Source organism: Mirounga leonina, unplaced genomic scaffold (genome assembly GCF_011800145.1).
Source record: "Mirounga leonina isolate KUSES-001 unplaced genomic scaffold, KU_Mleo_1.0 Mir_53, whole genome shotgun sequence".
NCBI lineage: Eukaryota > Metazoa > Chordata > Mammalia > Carnivora > Phocidae > Mirounga > Mirounga leonina.
Genome location: NW_023270807.1, coordinates 96,609,157 through 96,626,790, shown reverse-complemented (window position 1 = coordinate 96,626,790; position 17,634 = coordinate 96,609,157). Strand labels below are relative to the sequence as shown.

The 17,634-nt window shown below is 37.7% G+C and overlaps 1 protein-coding gene across 3 annotated transcripts in view; it reads right to left on the bottom strand.

Moving 5' to 3' along the window:
• GRM1 (glutamate metabotropic receptor 1) overlaps positions 1–7,058 on the bottom strand; it is a 419,049-nt gene extending 411,991 nt beyond the window's left edge. For all 3 annotated transcript variants that reach the window (XM_034990933.1, XM_034990934.1, XM_034990935.1), the window contains exon 1: positions 6,140–7,058. In XM_034990933.1, the coding sequence (XP_034846824.1) occupies positions 6,140–6,839 (700 nt within the window). In that variant the 5' untranslated portion in view covers positions 6,840–7,058. The remainder of the gene's footprint in view (positions 1–6,139) is intronic.
• Between the last annotated feature and the right edge of the window lie 10,576 nt (positions 7,059–17,634).

The following is a 17,634-nucleotide window of genomic DNA, read 5'->3' as shown; positions in this document are numbered from 1 at the left end:
TCTTTTTTAAAAAGTCAGAAAACCATATAGTATAGTTTGCAAAGATCACCTTGTAAAATGTTTAAAATGTATAGTATAGGGAATATAACAAATAATATTGTAATAACTTTGTGTAGTGATAGAGGATAACTAGACCTATGGAGATGATCATTTCATAATGTATGAAAACATCAGATAACTATGTTGCACACCTGAAACTAACATAATATTTCATATCAACTATAACTCAATTTTTAAAATGTAAAAGGTTGGAGGTTAAAGAAGCCAACTCACATGTACCCAGGTAAGTCAGCTGCAGAATCAAGGTTCTGGATGAACAAGGTTTTATTTGGATGTGAACACTTTTTTAAAATCACAAATATAATACCTCATAACTATCCCTGGCTTTTCTTTTGTCCACACACCCATGCTTGCTAGTAATGTATGTGCCCTTAGCCAAAGTACACATTGAATTAAATATATTAAATCTTAGTCCACACTGTTTCAACCTAAAGAATCATGGTTTTGAAAACTACTCATGACATGCCTGTAAATTACACCAAAATTCTCCTGGTCCTCCAGGATTGCAAGACTAAAGATAGTTCAGACTCCTCCTTGTCCCTGACAAAGGAGCACCTTTTATCGTTCCCAACTATTTCAACAGCCAATTCATAGAATTCCACAATAACTAACCTTTTCATAGTTAGTTTTCCCCCTGCCCTTTAACAGATCTCCCCTACATATTTCAGTAAAATTCACTTTATTATCTTTGAATCACATCAAACTCTACTTAGGCATATCTTTCTTGAAACCAAAACTCTTCGGCACTTGCTTCAAGATTCTCAACTTTTTGTCCTTCATATCAATAAATAGTCACAGAGTCACAGAATATAAGAATCCATATTTGAGTTGCTACCTTCATTCTTAGTTCTTGGACCACACTCTCCACTCCAGTCAAGCTAACCCACTTACTTTATCCCCCATGGGGACATTCTTACTACTGCTTCTAACTTTTACAAATGTCATATTTAAAAAAAAAAAAAAACCACACTAATCAAAATTCTTTGCTCTGGATTTTTTCTAGCTAATGACACTCACCAATATTTTCTTTCAATGTTCCCTAAACATATATAAATTCATGTTTCTAAATGTCTACACTTATCTTTTTTTTTTACATGTGTTCAAACTATACCACCAAGTCTTCAAATTTTTTATATACACTTTTTGATATAGTAAATCTTCAATTAGAGTTGAATATCTGATGGCTTTTCATTTAAATTATTTATATTGATTTATCTATAAAGTGATACAGTATGAAGTGGAAAAGCATACTGTCAAGGAAATTCATAAAGGCTGAGTGACCACCAGAGTTAGCCAGGACATAGTTTGCTGGTGATGGACGATAGGACACTCTCCTACTTAGTTTCAATATATATAATTAAATTCTGAGGACAAAAACCTGGTCCTAAAGTGATACTAAGATGAATTAAATAATCAAATCCCAGAACTTACTGATAAGGCAGATTTAAGCTAATAATTTTACATTTAAAAAGAAACAAAAAAGTCCTACTCTCAGAAAAAATAACAATAACAATATCAATATCAATAATTGCCCAAGCATAAAAAGAAGGAGATATGGCCCAGCAGCAGTACATATGTTTTAAAAGACGTCTGGATAATAACTTATCTAAGGTCTACTTGAGTTATCTGTGATGATGACAGAATTAAAAACTAGAATAAATGGGTGAGAGAACTGGTGAGGTATAGCATAAACGGGAGAGGATTTATTGATGACAAGTATCACATGGAAGAGGAATTTAAATTGTTTTGGATGACTCCCAGTGGTTGATGGAGAATTAGTGGAAATTTCAGGGAGTCAGGTGATTATATAGAAAGCTGACTAATAGGTGAAATTCGCTTCTGACTTTAAATCCTATATTCTCCCATTCTCATTAGAAATCCTAATCATAAATAGGAAACTCAGAGCATATGGGAACTACTTTTTGGCAAATTTAGTGGCGTTTTAAACATCTTTAACTGGTTGACCTAAATACCTGTGAAGACAGTCCCATTCCTTATTTTGTGATAAAATAGAGCAATTTATTAAGGTAACTTACTGTGAAATAGGTTGGAATCAAGATAAGAAAGATATAAAGAAAGTTGCTGGTGCATATGTAGAAAATATGATATTTAGTAGAAATAAAATTCTTATTTCTACCTTCATTAGCTAAAGTAGTAGTTCACTGACTTCGGAGTATTTTCCTCTGATGCAATTAGACTTTTAAAGTAAGTTTTATATCAAGTAGAAAAAGGCTTCTAAGAAAAAAAAAAGAGATGATATTTTGAAAAGAATCCCCCAAAAAGGCCAATTTCATGTAAAATGTAAGCAAGCATCAAAAAAAGGTGCACCACAATGAAAACGTAACTGCAAACAAAAAAGCACCATATAGTGAAGGGCACTGTATAGGAGCATAATTAAACCCTTTATTGTAACAATACTCATCTGACACTATAAGACAAAATACTGAGAGAGAATGGCTTAAAACAAGTGAAAATGTATCCAATCAAAAAAAAAAAAACTTTTTGAAGCTACAAACTCAAGGAATATTCTTTATTGGACTTGTTCAATGCTTTTAATGTAATCAACTAGAATTATTTTAAAGTACTGCTTTCTATAACTTTTTGAAATGGTAAATTTGATTCTTGATGGAGAATCTGCATTTCATCATGAGGATGAAATACAGTGTCCTTGGCCAAGATATTCTTCACAGAAGTAGGCTATTTTTGTATTTTATGCTTAGCATATTTAAAGACACATACTCCAGGTGAGTAGCTTGCTCCAAAATGCACTCAATTTTTATTTGTGAATAAGGCTCCATTGCTTCAGTGCCCACCCTTCAACAGATCCTACCTCAATATTCTCAAGAACTAATCCTGGAAATTTTCTGGAGAGCCTACTGTAGGTAACTACATGTACACCAATTCTGTTTTATGTCAGGTAAACTGACGTTGTCATGACCCAAAGGATAAGGGTGGCACAGGTGATGTGGTGAAAGATTGAAAAGCATGCAAAAGAATATAACAACTGAACTCTAGCTCGTTTAAATAAACAAACAGAAAATATCTCCAAGCTCAACTTCAATATAAAATAAAATAATAAAGGGATATAAAAACAATTGGGGCATTCAAATAATAGGATGCCCCAAATGTGATTGTAAAGTCCATCAAAATTAACCATGAAAATGAAGACATGCTAGCCTAGTCACTTAGTACTTTTGATGTTAACTGTACTAGCCTAACTTCTAATTTAAAATATATATATATATATGATGATAAATTGACTAGAGAATGGCTAATTTGGAAAGGAGAGGTGAAGGTCACGGAAGGTTCCAGAATTTCTAAGCTACAAATTGCTAATACCCAAACTGGCCTCCTTCCTGAATAGTGCCCAGATGGCAGAGACAACACTGATATGTGGTCTTAGCAGCTTTTTGACAAGGAACTGTCACCAGTAGGTGACCCCATCAGTCTGAAGCCAGGAAAATTACTAAATGATGCAAGAAAATGCCTGCAGGCCAGTACACCATGGGTCCCTGAGAAGCAGGAGGGCAGAACCTCAGAAAAAATGAATTTTCAGCTGGAACTTATACAAAAGAGACTGTTATCTTTCTTTGCAGATAGAAGAAAATAAAATCAATTTAGTTTCCACAGATATTATGTCTAATAAGAAAAGAAACAAATTCTCCTTTAGAAGATATGAGATCGTATAAAAAAGGCAAGGTGAATGGCATAAACTCTTGGTAATAGACACCAAAATTAGCTCTGATGCTGTTCTATGAACACGTAGTCTGGAATCAACTACTATAATAGTATGGAGACATTTTCTCTGCCACACATGTCAGTCAGAAGGTAGAAAGGAAACAAAGTAATCCAAACTAATGTAAGGGTGAAATTTTAATATGAGCCCTTCCTGAACAAAATTGGCAAACACAAGTCCAATTAATTTTCCAAAAACATAATTCTACTTGTCAGAAAGCAACCCACTATTAGTAATTATTTTTAGCAAAGTGATGCAACTGGAAAACAAATTGAAAATTGTCTTTTCTCTACTCTTCTCTACCCCCAAATAAAATGGTATTATATTAAAATATGGAAAATAAAACTAGTGTATAAAAGTAATGAAGTATTACTTCTTTTTTTATATATAATGAATTAGGGTTTTTTTTAAAGATTTCATTTATTTATTTGAGAGAGAGAGTGAGAGAGAGAAAGAGCACAAGAGCGGGGAGCGGGAGAGGGAGAAGCAGACTCCCTGCTGAGCAGGGAGCCCGATGCAGGACTCGATCCCGGGACTCCAGGATCATGACCTGAGCCGAAGGCAGTTGCTTAACCAACTGAGCCACCCAGGCTCCCTGAAGTATTACTTCTTAAAGGAGAAATTTATACTTCTTATGTCTATAAACAATGACCTGGCTCAATGGAGGGAGAATTATTTAATATTTAAGTAAGTCACATTCCATCTAGATTTTGCCATTCCCTTTTAGAGAGGTCTAATGCTGATAACTAACACATCTTTAATTTGTGCTTTCAAGTTGTTCCACCTAAGCACTAGAGGAAACTATGTTAAACACTAAAACACAGGAAATTAACATTAGACATTAATATGTAAGAGATTAACATTTGAACTTAAAATTGTGTCTTAAAAAAGTTATATGAGATTTTGTTAAAAAAGAGGTATGCCATTCACTATTAAAAATGAAGATTCGGAAATTTGAGTCAGTTGTTAGAAGTCACAATATTGCAGCAGGAAGTTGTTTTTTCCCCAAAAGCAAACTCTGAAATTATAATGTATAATTCTACATTATTTTTGTTTGTCCTGAAAACTGCTCCCTTTATAAATTAAAGCACTGGCTTTCATTAACAATTACCATATAACCACTTCAGTAACAATGCTTCTTAATTTCTAAAATCAGACTTCACACCAGTAACTGAATATTGTGTAACTGTTAAAAGATTATGAAATCATGCCTTTCTTTCCTGGCTTTTCTTTTAATAATTTGACATTAAGAAATATGAATGCAGCAATATCCTCAAGATTCTCTTCCATATGCCAGCATATATATATGTCCTAGGCATTAATGTTTAATCAGTTTCTTTATAAACATAATAAGTGAGTTAAGAATAGATGATTCAAAAGTCTCATTTTATCCCCAAATCTATACAGGCTAAGAGGAGGAGAGTAAGGGAAATCTTTATAAGAAATACTTTGAGAATTCATGAAAGTAAGATTCTCTAAAAATCAAAGTTTTAAACCTCAAGTAAATCTATTTCATTTTTAAAAGCCATTTTAAAACTAATATCTACTATCCTTTTATTAGTAATTGATCTAACTAAATTCTAATGAGCAAAGTCACTGTGTAAGAAGAAAAAAATTAGAAACTGAAACTCAAATCCAAGAAGTCACCAGTGTTATTTCTCAAAAACAAGAAAATTCTTGGGAGGAGTGAGGGCATCTGGACAATTTTAACATAGGTAATAGAAAATAAATAAATGATTTAAATTATTTACTTTTCCATTGTATCTAAGATACTCCAGAATTTGAAATAAGTTTCTGATATACTGAGGGAGATGACTGCATTAATCCAACATTCACAGGTAAGCTCTGGATGTGAAAGAAGAGGCACATTAAGACAAAGAAGAACCTTCAGCTGTTCAAGACAAGATCAAGCTTTCAAGCCCAATTTAGGGGACAACAAGTTTTTTTGTTTTTGTTTTTTTGTTTTCCTAATTGCTCATATTGGATTAGTCTATTAAGCTTGGAAAATCATAGCCAGTCACTTAATTAAGGGTAGTATACCACTTTGGGCAAACAAGCCTTTCAAACACAAACTCAGAATGTGACTCAGTTGGACGCTGTTCATGGAGAGTTTGTATCTGATAAGACTCCTACTATCGCCAAAACACAGTGGGACACAGTTTTCGTACACTATCATTACAGAATGAGGATAAAAGGCAAAGCCTTGGTGGGCGTGTACTGACAAGGGTAAAATCTGTTCCCCACAGTGCTGTTAATAAATAGGGACAATACTACGATCACGACTGCACATCATGCAATGTACTCGCTTTCTCTATACCTTTCCTTCCCAAATGCAATGCCTACCTTCTGTGTGGACTGCAGAGACATAGGTCCAATTGTAACGTTTGACTATGTCAAGCATTGCCCTTGCTTGCAAAGTGTCAGAAGGGACAACCCTCAGGAAGTATTTGTACAAAGTTTTGTCACTCAGGTCGATGCTTGTGGCAGAATAGGCAATCTGGGGGATGTCGAAGAGCTGGAGCAGGTTCTGCACTTGAATGGCTACGGAGCTGGAGCCTGGGCCGATCACACCGGCGATAGGCTTTTTAGTCCTGCCTAAGGGGAGGGACTGGCCATCAGGCAGGCACCGGTTGAGCCCATCCTTTTCATCTCGAATGGAAATCAGAGAGTCCCTGATGAACTCGATGCTCTGCTCCAGAGCCACGGAGGAGTGCCAGCAGGAGTCCCGGATCTCACTGCCCAGAGTGATATTGGGCAGGAGGACCGGGTCTGCGTTAATTTTATCCAATGTATGGAACATGGCCTCCACTCTCTGGATGCCATACTGCTCCCTGATCTCTCCACACTTCCTCTCGGGCACCTTCTCCGCCGGGGGCTGGTGGTGGACTGAGAAGAGGGCCCCAATGATGACATCTCCGTCCATTCTGGCCACCGAGCGCTGAGATGAGGCTCCCGCCAGCAACACTTTCCTACCGGGTCCCCTGGGAAGAAGGGACATATCCAAAAAGATCGCTGGGAAAAAAACCAAGAGGAGCCGGACCATTGTGCTGAGGACGCCGTCCACAGCCGGCCAGCCGCGTTCCCACGCTGGTCCTGCCAGCCGGCTCTGCGGGCTCACAACGTAGACAGATGCCCGACGCCTGCCTCTCCCAGCTCGGTCCTGCTTGCCAACACCGCTGGTCCAACACTTTCGCCGCCTGCACCCCTGCCTCCTTCCCCTCCTCCTCCTCCTCCTGGTCCTCCAGGACCACCTCCTTGTCCTGGAGGCGTTTCTAGGGGAATTCGAGCCCCCTTCTTCACTGGTGCATCAAAGTAAACTGGTCAAGAGTACAATGGACGCCGTGGTGGCAGCCGTGAGCTGGACGCTGCCAACAAAAAAGGAAGAAAATCAAAGCTCCGTTATCACAGGACCTGTTTCAAAACTCCGGGTCCGTGATGTTAATAGTTGCCCGGTCTATTTCATTCCAGCACATCATGATATCGGCTGGAAGGACAGCTTGGGAGGCAGCTATGGTCAAGGCGGAAGGTGGTGCGTCCTGCCCGCAGTGCCCTCATCCGTCCCTGGAGGCGCAAAGCCCTGCCGACCTGCCCCTTCCTTCAGCTTCAAGCCTTTTCCAGGTCCCCAAATACCCATTACACTTACAGACTTGACGGGGAAAAGGAATAAAGGAGAGGAGGAGCTAAGGCTTTTAACTCAAAAGAACTTTTCGGATTTGAAAAGATCAACTTTTTCCAGAAGAAATTTGGAAACTCATTATGAAGGAGTGTAAACAGTACTTCAAGATGAACGCAAAAAAGGAATGCATCTTCAACTTTGAGGGGTTGAAGAGATCTCAACATACAACCCAAGTAGTAAATATAATTTGCCAGGTTGAGGAAATCCATATTAGTTACTAAGGCAACGCCTGGTAAAGTCTCGGCATGTCGGAGTTTGGTATGTCTCCCACACCCCCGCCCCCCCAAACCCCACACACACCCAAGAAGTCAGGCTTACTGTAGATGTTCAGGGAGAAAGGGTGCAGATAAGGTAATTTGTTTCCTACGATGGAGGATGGAGGGAGGGGGTGTAGGGAGCCCCTGCACTCGCCTAAATCGGGACCTTTGGCTTTGCACGTTTCTAGAAAGGGAGCGGAGGGGAGCTTCTGGGTAGCTCTTGCAGCGGTAGCTCAAGCGCTGCCTTCTTCAGAACCCTGGACAGTGCTCAGTCCCGCCGCAGAAACACTCCCCCGCTGCGCCTGGAGGGGACGCCTTTTGCAATTCTTTGACCCCCTCCCAACCCCCGACTTCGCTCTTTTAACCCTCCCCCCTGCGTTCTCACTCACACACACACACACACACACACACACACACACACACACACCCCTCCCCTTGTCTCCCACCACCCCTCCATTCTCATTCTCTTCTCCTTGGAGGCAGTGCTCCTGCAGGTATATTCAAAACCGCCCGCTTCGGGGGCAGAGGCGCCAAATCTCAGCCGCCTGTGGGGCTGAAGTTGGCTCCCTCTCGTTCCTCCCCAGCTCCCTTTCTCAAGGTGAGAGTCGGACGAGAAAGGAGCTACGGGAGCGGGCGAGGAGCAAGAGCACAGGAGGTGAGCCAGGCAAAAGGAGGAAGACAACCCAGGCATCCATGGGTCCCGACGCTTCCCAGGGATGCTGGACTAAAAGAAATAAGCGGAGATGCCCCTGGGACCAGGAGGAAATCCCATAGATTGGGACTGTGTCTGCCACTGTGGGTGGGTTTCACCTCCCGGAGGTGTCTGCTCACCTGGGTCTGCTTGGAGAATTGGACTTGAGACGTACCTGAGTCCGGGTAGACAGCACAATGGTCCTCGGGCTAGAACACCGCTCGGGCCACGCTCGGTTCGCAGACGCCTCAGCTCTAATCCAGACGGTGCAAGGATGCGATCTGGGCTGTACACTAGTGCCCTCTTTCTTCAGCACTATTTTACCGCAAGGAAAAAAGAGGGAGGGGGGAGGGGGAAAAAAACAGGTCACCCAAGGCTTGTCTATTGTCTCATGCATAAAAATCAGTCGTTTGATGGAGGGGGGAGGGGAAAAAAGCTAGGGAGAAGTAAGAAGTATTAATTTCTCTGCTACCAGAGGGTTCTTAAAGAAGCTGCCAGATATATGAATAGTCAGATCTGCCAAAAGGAGTAGGGAACATCTTAGGCTGCTTTAGTTGAATATTCTTTGTATATATTTCAAGGACCCAAATACATTTTCCCTCCCTGGAAGTAAAGCTCCTACTGAGGGAAACAGAGTTAATACATGTGTAAACATCTAGAGAAAGTCTATTAGTAGGTTTTGGGGGAAAGGCTGCATAGGGTGGGAGTAGGGAAAGGAGGGATATGCATATAATGAATCAAGGTAAGCCAAATGAAGAAAGGCAAACATTGGCAGCATTTTCCAGGTCAAGATGTAACTAAATTGAGATGAGAGTCAAGTCACATGAAAACACTGGAGTGAAAAACACTTATCCAAATTCCTCCCAGGCTGCTATCACCCTCCCGACAGGTCTCCAGTGTTGCTTCTTACTGTGTGAAAAGTGGAAGTTAAATCACATTCCTCTGGGAACATGTTGGCTGAGCAGAATGTGTCCCAGCTTCTTCAGAGGGGAAAGGCAAGTGATAGTGTGTCTTTCCACTCTTGCTCAAAGCTTTCTATTTGTGTCATCTGCAGAAAAAAGAGATCAGCTTATGTGGGTCCCTTTAAAATCACCTTGCTCATGTCATCATTATTCTCTGGACTGGTGCCATGTCCAGCTGGAAGGGACAAACTACATGTGGCGATTTTAAATACTCTTTTAGTGTGTTCCATGAAAGTTAAGAAAGGAAACAATACCTCCTGTCAAGAACAGATCCTCTTTCCCTTCTGGTTCTGCTTTTTTCCCCCAAGTGTCAGATTCTTCTGGACTTTAATTAGACAATATAAAGAGGATAGGATTTTTTTTTCTTTTTCTACAAATAATAGACTGAACCAAGTAACAGCCTTTAGACCTAAAATTTCTCAGTTCTGGAAGTAATAGTATGTTTACTCAAGGAAAATAGGAAGAAGTCAGTTTCTACTTCACACATAGGGTAAAATGATTCTCCACCTATACCCTTAGGAAGACATCTGCTCTAAGAAGAGCAAGCCAAAGTTCACAGTGCATCATAGTATCTCACTTCCTCTAATAGCCATTTAAGTTCCATTTTAGATAATGCTATTCTAGTAGGAAAAGCCCTAACCATGATTTTCCTGGAATATTTCATAGATACAGTGAATGTACAAAGATTTCTGTGCTTATGTAAACCATTACATATGATTTGCAGGATTAGAGAAAGAAATGTCTCTGAAGTCCACATTTAGCTTCAATGTGTACTCCTCAAAGCTGAATATTTTTAATATATTGCATTGACATAGTTTGGAAAAGAATCTGCTATTGAGGGAATAATTAATATTCAGATTTATTTGCTCTCAATACAGTCCAAGTAAAAACTACACATTCCAGCTGGCTGAAACAAATCATTTTAAAGAGGAAACTCTTGGAGATTTTGACATAGGAAGTTTATATATGCATAAATTAAATAGTACAGGAATTAAGAAAATTTTTAGTTTTAAATGTCTCGATTTGATATTGTCAATTAAATTTACTGATAATTATTTTAGACCAACATTAGAAGGCACAAGGACAAAAATAAGACAAGAAGAAGGGACTGAGAAAGAATAAGACAAAATTAACCACATATTCATTCTCTTTCTGGAAATTAAGACTTTACCAAAGTAAAAAGTCTTTTAAACAAAGATGTTTACGAACATCTAAGGTAAGGTTTTATCAGTAGGAATGAAAAAAATTACTAAGAGGATGAATTATATACAAATTAACAAATACAGGGGCACCTGGGTGGTTCAGTCGTTAAGCGTCTGCCTTCAGCTCAGGTCATGATCCCAGGGTCCTGGGATGGAGCCCCGCATTGGGCTCCCTGCTCCGCAGGAAGCCTGCTTCTCCCTCCCCCACTCCCTCTGCTTGTGTTCCCTCTGTCGCTGTGTCTCTCTCTGTCAAATAAATAAATAAAATCTTTTAAAAAATAAAAAAAAATTAACAAATACAGGTGAATACACCCATATAGGCATATATACTAATCTATAAGAGTTCAAAGAATGTTAAAGGTACATGAATCCAGAAATGCTGTCCGTATGAATATTATTCAGTGCTAGTAGTGTAGAATATTACATTCAGTATGTGATTTGTAGCAGGGTAGAGAGTGTTATGAGTATTTTGGGTTGGAAAATCTATTTCATACAAATGCAGTGGAGACTGAGCAAAAAGAACACCCAACATACTATCTCCAGACAATGATTTAATGTGCTGCTGTAACAAGAAAGGCAACAAAATGCTCATTGTTCTTATATGGTAATAAAACAATATTATCCATAAACAAAATTGTGATCATTCTCCTTAGGAATGTATGCACAGGGCGCCTGGGTGGCTCAGTTGGTTAAGCGACTGCCTTCGGCTCAGGTCATGATCCTGGAGTCCCGGGATCGAGTCCTGCATCGGGCTCCCTGCTCGGCAGGGAGTCTGCTTCTCCCTCTGACCCTCCCCCTCTCATGCTCTCTCTCTCTCTCTCTCTCATTCTCTCTCTCAAATAAATAAATAAAATCTTTAAAAAAAAAAGGAATGTATGCACAATTTTCATTGCTCTCCAATCATAAAGGACATCATAGAGGAACTGGTCTAGATTTTAAATAAGCAAAAGGATGTAAAATTTTCCACATAAAATCAGTTAAAAATTTATACTTTCCAATGTGAGCAAGAATAAGATTTTTTTAAAAGAAAGAGATGAATAGGTTAATCACATATTCCAAATTACAGTGTACTCTAGTGGGTGTCTTGAAAAGTAGTTTATACAGTCATTGGAATATGGAAGTGAAGCATACACAAGAGGTAACAGACTCATAACGGAAGAGGTAGTACTCACTGAAAATAGAAATGGGATCAAAGAAGGTCTTTGTAGAAAATTGATTTGTCGAAAATTGATATATAATGTATTACTAAGGAAATATAATTATGTTCAAGTAGATCAATGTTGTGGAGAGCGAATACCATGCTTTTCCATAAAATAACATGTTCCATGGACAATTAATTTAATCTAGTGTGACATTTCTTATATTCTTATATTTAATTCATGGGCTCACAAGATAACTCAAGCCCTAGTGAGATTTTTCAGTTTCTTTATCCAATTTTGTTTGTACATTGCTTAAATCAAGAGGGAAACTGCTATATCTTCTTAGAACTCTGTGCTCTGAAGCAAAGGCAATAAAAATTATAAAATAAAATCTTTCTTTTAGAAACTCAAAATATTAGAAACTCAAAATATTATTATAAAACATGATTAACAAAGTAAACAAAATATTTTAAAAGAACTAAAGTAAGCCAAATTTAATATACATTCAATTGTTTTATTGGTCTGATTAATTAGTCTATAACTATATATGCAGACATAGGACCAAAAGCATCAGCTTTCATGAGCAAATAGAAATCATCAGTGGCTCTGTGGACTCATGCAGATAGACTAGAAAACATGCATTTTGCCACATATTGTTCCATCACAAGTTTCCAAACATTTATTTTTAAAGTATTAAAATGCAATTGAAGAGAATAAGGAAAACACAATTATTCTGAAAGCACAGTAAGGGCTACAATTATTATCTGCTTTATACCCTGCTGTATCCCATTGTCTAAAATAATGTCTGGTTCATAATAGGGGCTAAAACATTTGTTGAATAAATGAATGGATATTCTCTCCCTGAACACTAAAAATATCATCTTTTTTTTTTATGCCTTAACATCAAAGCCAGGTCGTTTATAGATGTTTCTAAGTTATTCTTATAATGTTAGAAGAGTAATTAGTTTGCAACTATTTGTCAAGTGCAAGTAACTAACTAATTAGTATTTAATCATTTGAAACATATTTATACTACAAACCTTGTTTCATTTGAAGTATTGAAATTTGTTCCAAATGTGAAGAAACTATTTTCATTACTGTACTGCATTTGCACCAAATGAAAACTTAAAAGACTTTATAAGGGTAAAAAGAAGATAATACATAAATGGAACTCACCTTTATCCAATGGTGTGGCTATATTATTTGAAAATAACCATTTGAAAAGATTCTCAGAACCATCAGGTGAGATGTGTAAAACAGGCATATTATCCTAGTCCTACAGAAGGGAAAATTGAGGCACCAAGAATCTGTTCCTTGCCTAAGCTTAGTGAGCAAATCAGGGATAGTGCCATATCATACTACATTTATTCCAAATTCATTAGTTCATAAAAACCAACTATATGGACTGAGCTAAGTGTTACTTATTTTCATTTTCCTTAGGCTTTAAACTGATGCTCTCTTCTCAGAAAATGCTTAAGTGATAAAGAAAATGAATTTGAATTCCTTTCCTTTGGGCCTTTCATCAGTTGAGGGCATAAGCATTACAGGTGATTGTTCTATTTGCTTAAAATAGCCGTCTTTTATAACAGTTCTAATAACAGCAGTAACCTACTTGCACAGTCTCACAGTCAACTTTTGAACAATTAAGAAGGATAAGTATCTAAATTTTCATATCCAATAAAAGCCTTCATTAGAATAGGCTTTATATTACTACAGTTTCACCTACACAAGAAATTAAATTATTATTCCTGTTTAAAAAGCAATATATTGTATTCCTGCCTCATAGAACAGAAAATCTACAACATGGTTGTTATCTCTCTAGCACAGCACCAAAATATTGATCTACCTAGAACACAGCCCTTCTCCTTTCAAATGCATGGTTCAAAAGCTACAACATATTACAGTTGCTAATGGAATAATGTCTAAATTCCTCAACTTGGCAACCAAAGTCCACTGACTAAGGAGGGGGTTCATTCAAGCAAAACATGGTAACTATTTGTATCCATCCTTTCCCTTACCTAAAGTGGGCAAAGTTGGGGGTGAGCAGGTGACCAGAGAAAGCTGTTTCAAACGGCCGGAGGAGTTATCAGAATAGCCAAGGCATGTTTTTTTAGTTTCCTAAGTAACTCTGATGTGACTCTTAATTGAAAGCTACTGATAAAATTTCATCCCATTCTCCTACTTATACTTTTTCTAACCAAATAAGCCTTGCATTTTTCCATACCTAAGCTCATACCTCTCACTCCACCAAAAATAAAAAATTACCTATCTTTCATTTCTTTTCTATGTATTTGTCCTTCTTCAAAAAATCATTTCAAATTCAACTTATCCATGAAAAATTCCAGTTCTGAAGGAAATCATGAAAAAAAAAGTGCTTATTTGGCACTTTTATGTGAGATGACACTGTAAAAGAATATTACTAATTTTCTTAAATTTGTATTTTACCTAGCCTCCTTCACAATTACTGTTGTCACTTTCAAAATAGTGATTTATTCCAACTATATCGCCATTAATAAAAATATCTTTGGAATGGTGATGAAAGTTATTTAATAAATAGTAATGTATTATTTTCAATATAATGAATCATAGCAAATAATCATCCTTTGAGTGTGGATTTAATTTTCTGGGAATGGACAGTTGGTACCAAAATTCTTAAATAATAAAAAGTAACCAAATTCCTTGAAGAGAGAAAACTGTGTCTTCTCATAATTGACTCTCTAGAACCTTAAAGAGCTATACCTCAACAACTATTTGTTGAATATTTTGAATATCTATATTTTTTAATTATTATTTTTGGTCACATATTGTGTATGGATTTATTGGTGGTTATTTAGGAAATAGTGATTAAAATTTAAAACTGCATACACTATTTGATTTAAGGTGGGGTTTTTTGGCATTTTATTGTTATGTTAATCACCATACATTACATCACTAGTTTTTGATGTAGTGTTCCATGATTCATTGTTTGTGTATATCACCCAGTGCTCCATTCAATACGTGCCCTCTTTAACACCCATCACCAGGCTAACCCATCTCCCCACCCCCCTCCCCTCTAGAACCCTCCGTTTGTTTCTCAGAGTCCATAGTCTTTCATGGTTCGTCTCCCCCTCCAATTTCCGCCCCCTTCATTTTTCCCTTCCTACTATCTTCTTCTTTTTTTAAACATATAATGAATTATTTGTTTCAGAGGTACATGTCTGTGATTCAACAGTCTTACACAATTCACAGCGTTCACCATAGCACATACCCTCCCCAATGTCTGTCACCCAGCCACCCCATCCCTCCCACCCCCCACCACTCCAGCAACCCTCAGTTTGTTTCCTGAGATTAAGAATTCCTCATATCAGTGAGATCATATGATACATGTCTTTCTCTGATTGACTTATTTCGCTCAGCATAATACCCTCCAGTTCCATCCACGTCGTTGCAAATGGCAAGATCTCATTCCTTTTGATGGCTGCATAATATTCCATTGTATATATATACCACATCTTCTTTATCCATTCATCTGTCGATGGACATCTTGGCTCTTTCCATAGTTTGGCTATTGTGGACATTGCTGCTATAAACATCGGGGTAAGTTTTACTTTTAAATAACATGCAAGACACATATACAGCTAAAAAAGACTGGGAGGAAATTACATCAAAATAACAGTTATTAGCTACAGAATGTAGTATAATAGATAATTTCATTTTTTCTGTATTCTTTCCTGAAATTTCTGCAATAAATATGTGTTAATGTATTATAATTCAACTTATCCATGAAAAATTCCAGTTGGAATTTTTGGAATGCAAATCAAAGAGTTACCAAATATCTTCTATAAATGATGGTAGGTTCAAGGAACCAAGTTTACTAGGTCATAGCTGCTATCTTCACCTGCCTTATCCACCGTCTAAGATATTCCATTATCCCTTTTATGTAATAAGAACTCTTTTGAATACTGCAGACACCATAGTAAACAAGATACATCTCTGGCCTTCCAGGAACTTGGAGTGAGAAACACAGCTTGTAAATAATCAGTACAGAATAGTGTGGAAATCCCAAAGCACTATGGGACCATGTGGGAAGGGCACCAGTATTCAAAGATCAGGAGAGGCCTCCCAGGGAAAGGAACATTAAAATAAAGATTGAGAGGGACGCCTGGGTGGCTCAGTCAGTTAAGTGGTTAAGTGTCTGTCTTTGGCTCAGGTCATGATCCCAGGGCCCTGGGATCCAGCCCCGCATTGCATCAGGCTCCTTGGTCAGTGGGGAGCCTGCTTCTCCCTCTGCCTGTCGCTCCTTGCTTGTGCCCTCTCTCTCTCTGACAAATTAATAAAATCTTTTTAAAAAATAAAATAAAATAAATAAAATATTGAGAGACAAGTGCATTTACCTAGGTGAAGAGAGGAATGAATAGGCGAAAAGATAGTCCAGGCAGGGAAACAGCAATAGTCCAGAAACAAAGGTGAGTGTGGTGTTTTGAGGGAACTATAAATGGTTTGGCAATGCTAATGCAAAGTAATAGAGGATGGGGGTAGAGGTAAGCTGTTCCCTTGACAAAGAAAGACATGATGAAGTGATTTGTAAACGATGTTAAAGAGAATTTGGTGAGATGGTAGCAAATAGGCCTAATGAGATTGAAATTGGTGGAAGAAGGATAAGTCACATCATTATATTTAAGATTTGGAAAAATGACCATGATGAAATTGAAATTATGGACTTCAACAATGTGAGAAGCAAGAACAGTTTAAAAGCTGCTGGACTATAAGGTTTTTAGAAGAAATCAGAGAATAATACCTTTGTACATTTGAGGAACGAAAAGATATTTTACACACAAAATGCAGTGACCATAAATTTAAAAAATTGAGAAATTAGACTTCATCAAAATTAAAAACTTCTGGGGGCGCCTGGGTGGCTCAGTTCATTAAGCAACTGCCTTCGGCTCAGGTCATGATCCTGGAGTCCTGGGATCGAGTCCCACGTCGGGCTCCCTGCTCAGCGGGGGGTCTGCTTCTCCCTCTGACCCTCTTCCCTCTTGTGTTCTCTGTCTCTCATTCTCTCTCTCTCAAATAAATAAATAAATAAATAAATCTTTAAAAAAAATTAAAAACTTCTGTTCCTCAAAAGACATAAGTAAGAAAATGAGAATACAAACTACAGATGGGAAATAGGTGGCAGATATAGAGACAGAGATGTATATAACAAAGGTCTTATAGCTAGACTATGTGCATAACTGCACATCTGTTTGAAACACATATATTCTTTGGGTATGAATAATTCACTAAAGCTCAAAATTTTCATGAAGAGTTGCTTTGTAGGCTTCATAATAAAGTTATTTTCCATACTTGAATAAACTCATTTAAACCATTCAGATATATTGAACTTATACCAATATATGAATTCTTCACATGGCCAAACCAGTCAATCCAGTTCACCACGGAAGCACTTAACAATACACTGTGTGCTGTATCACTAATACAGTTGGGACTATCATATTGATTCTGGTAGTTGGCTGCAGCAAACCATACCAACTAGTTTGGTTGGCCACCTATAAACCCAGATTGGAATCTTGAAGTAAGCTTATTATTGCCAAGTTCTCGAAGATTGAAACATAAGAATTTCTTAGGTGTTTTCTGCATTTCTTACAATTAATATTTTTCCTCCTTAAATCTCATTTTTCCTACCCTGTAAGTCATAATATGTCTGCAAATTTATCAATTGCTTGAACAATTAGGAAATTTGTAGAGTCTTGATTTTTCAAGCTTATGGCGTAAAAATCTGGTATTCTAAACGAGCCACGGGAGTTATGAAAGCTAATTATATAGTAATAATGATAATAATAGTTGTTGGTAGTTGATGGTGATGATAACAAAGTACAGGAAAGAGCCCAGGTATAAGCTTTAAGAAACTCCAAGTGGCTGAAGGAGGAGA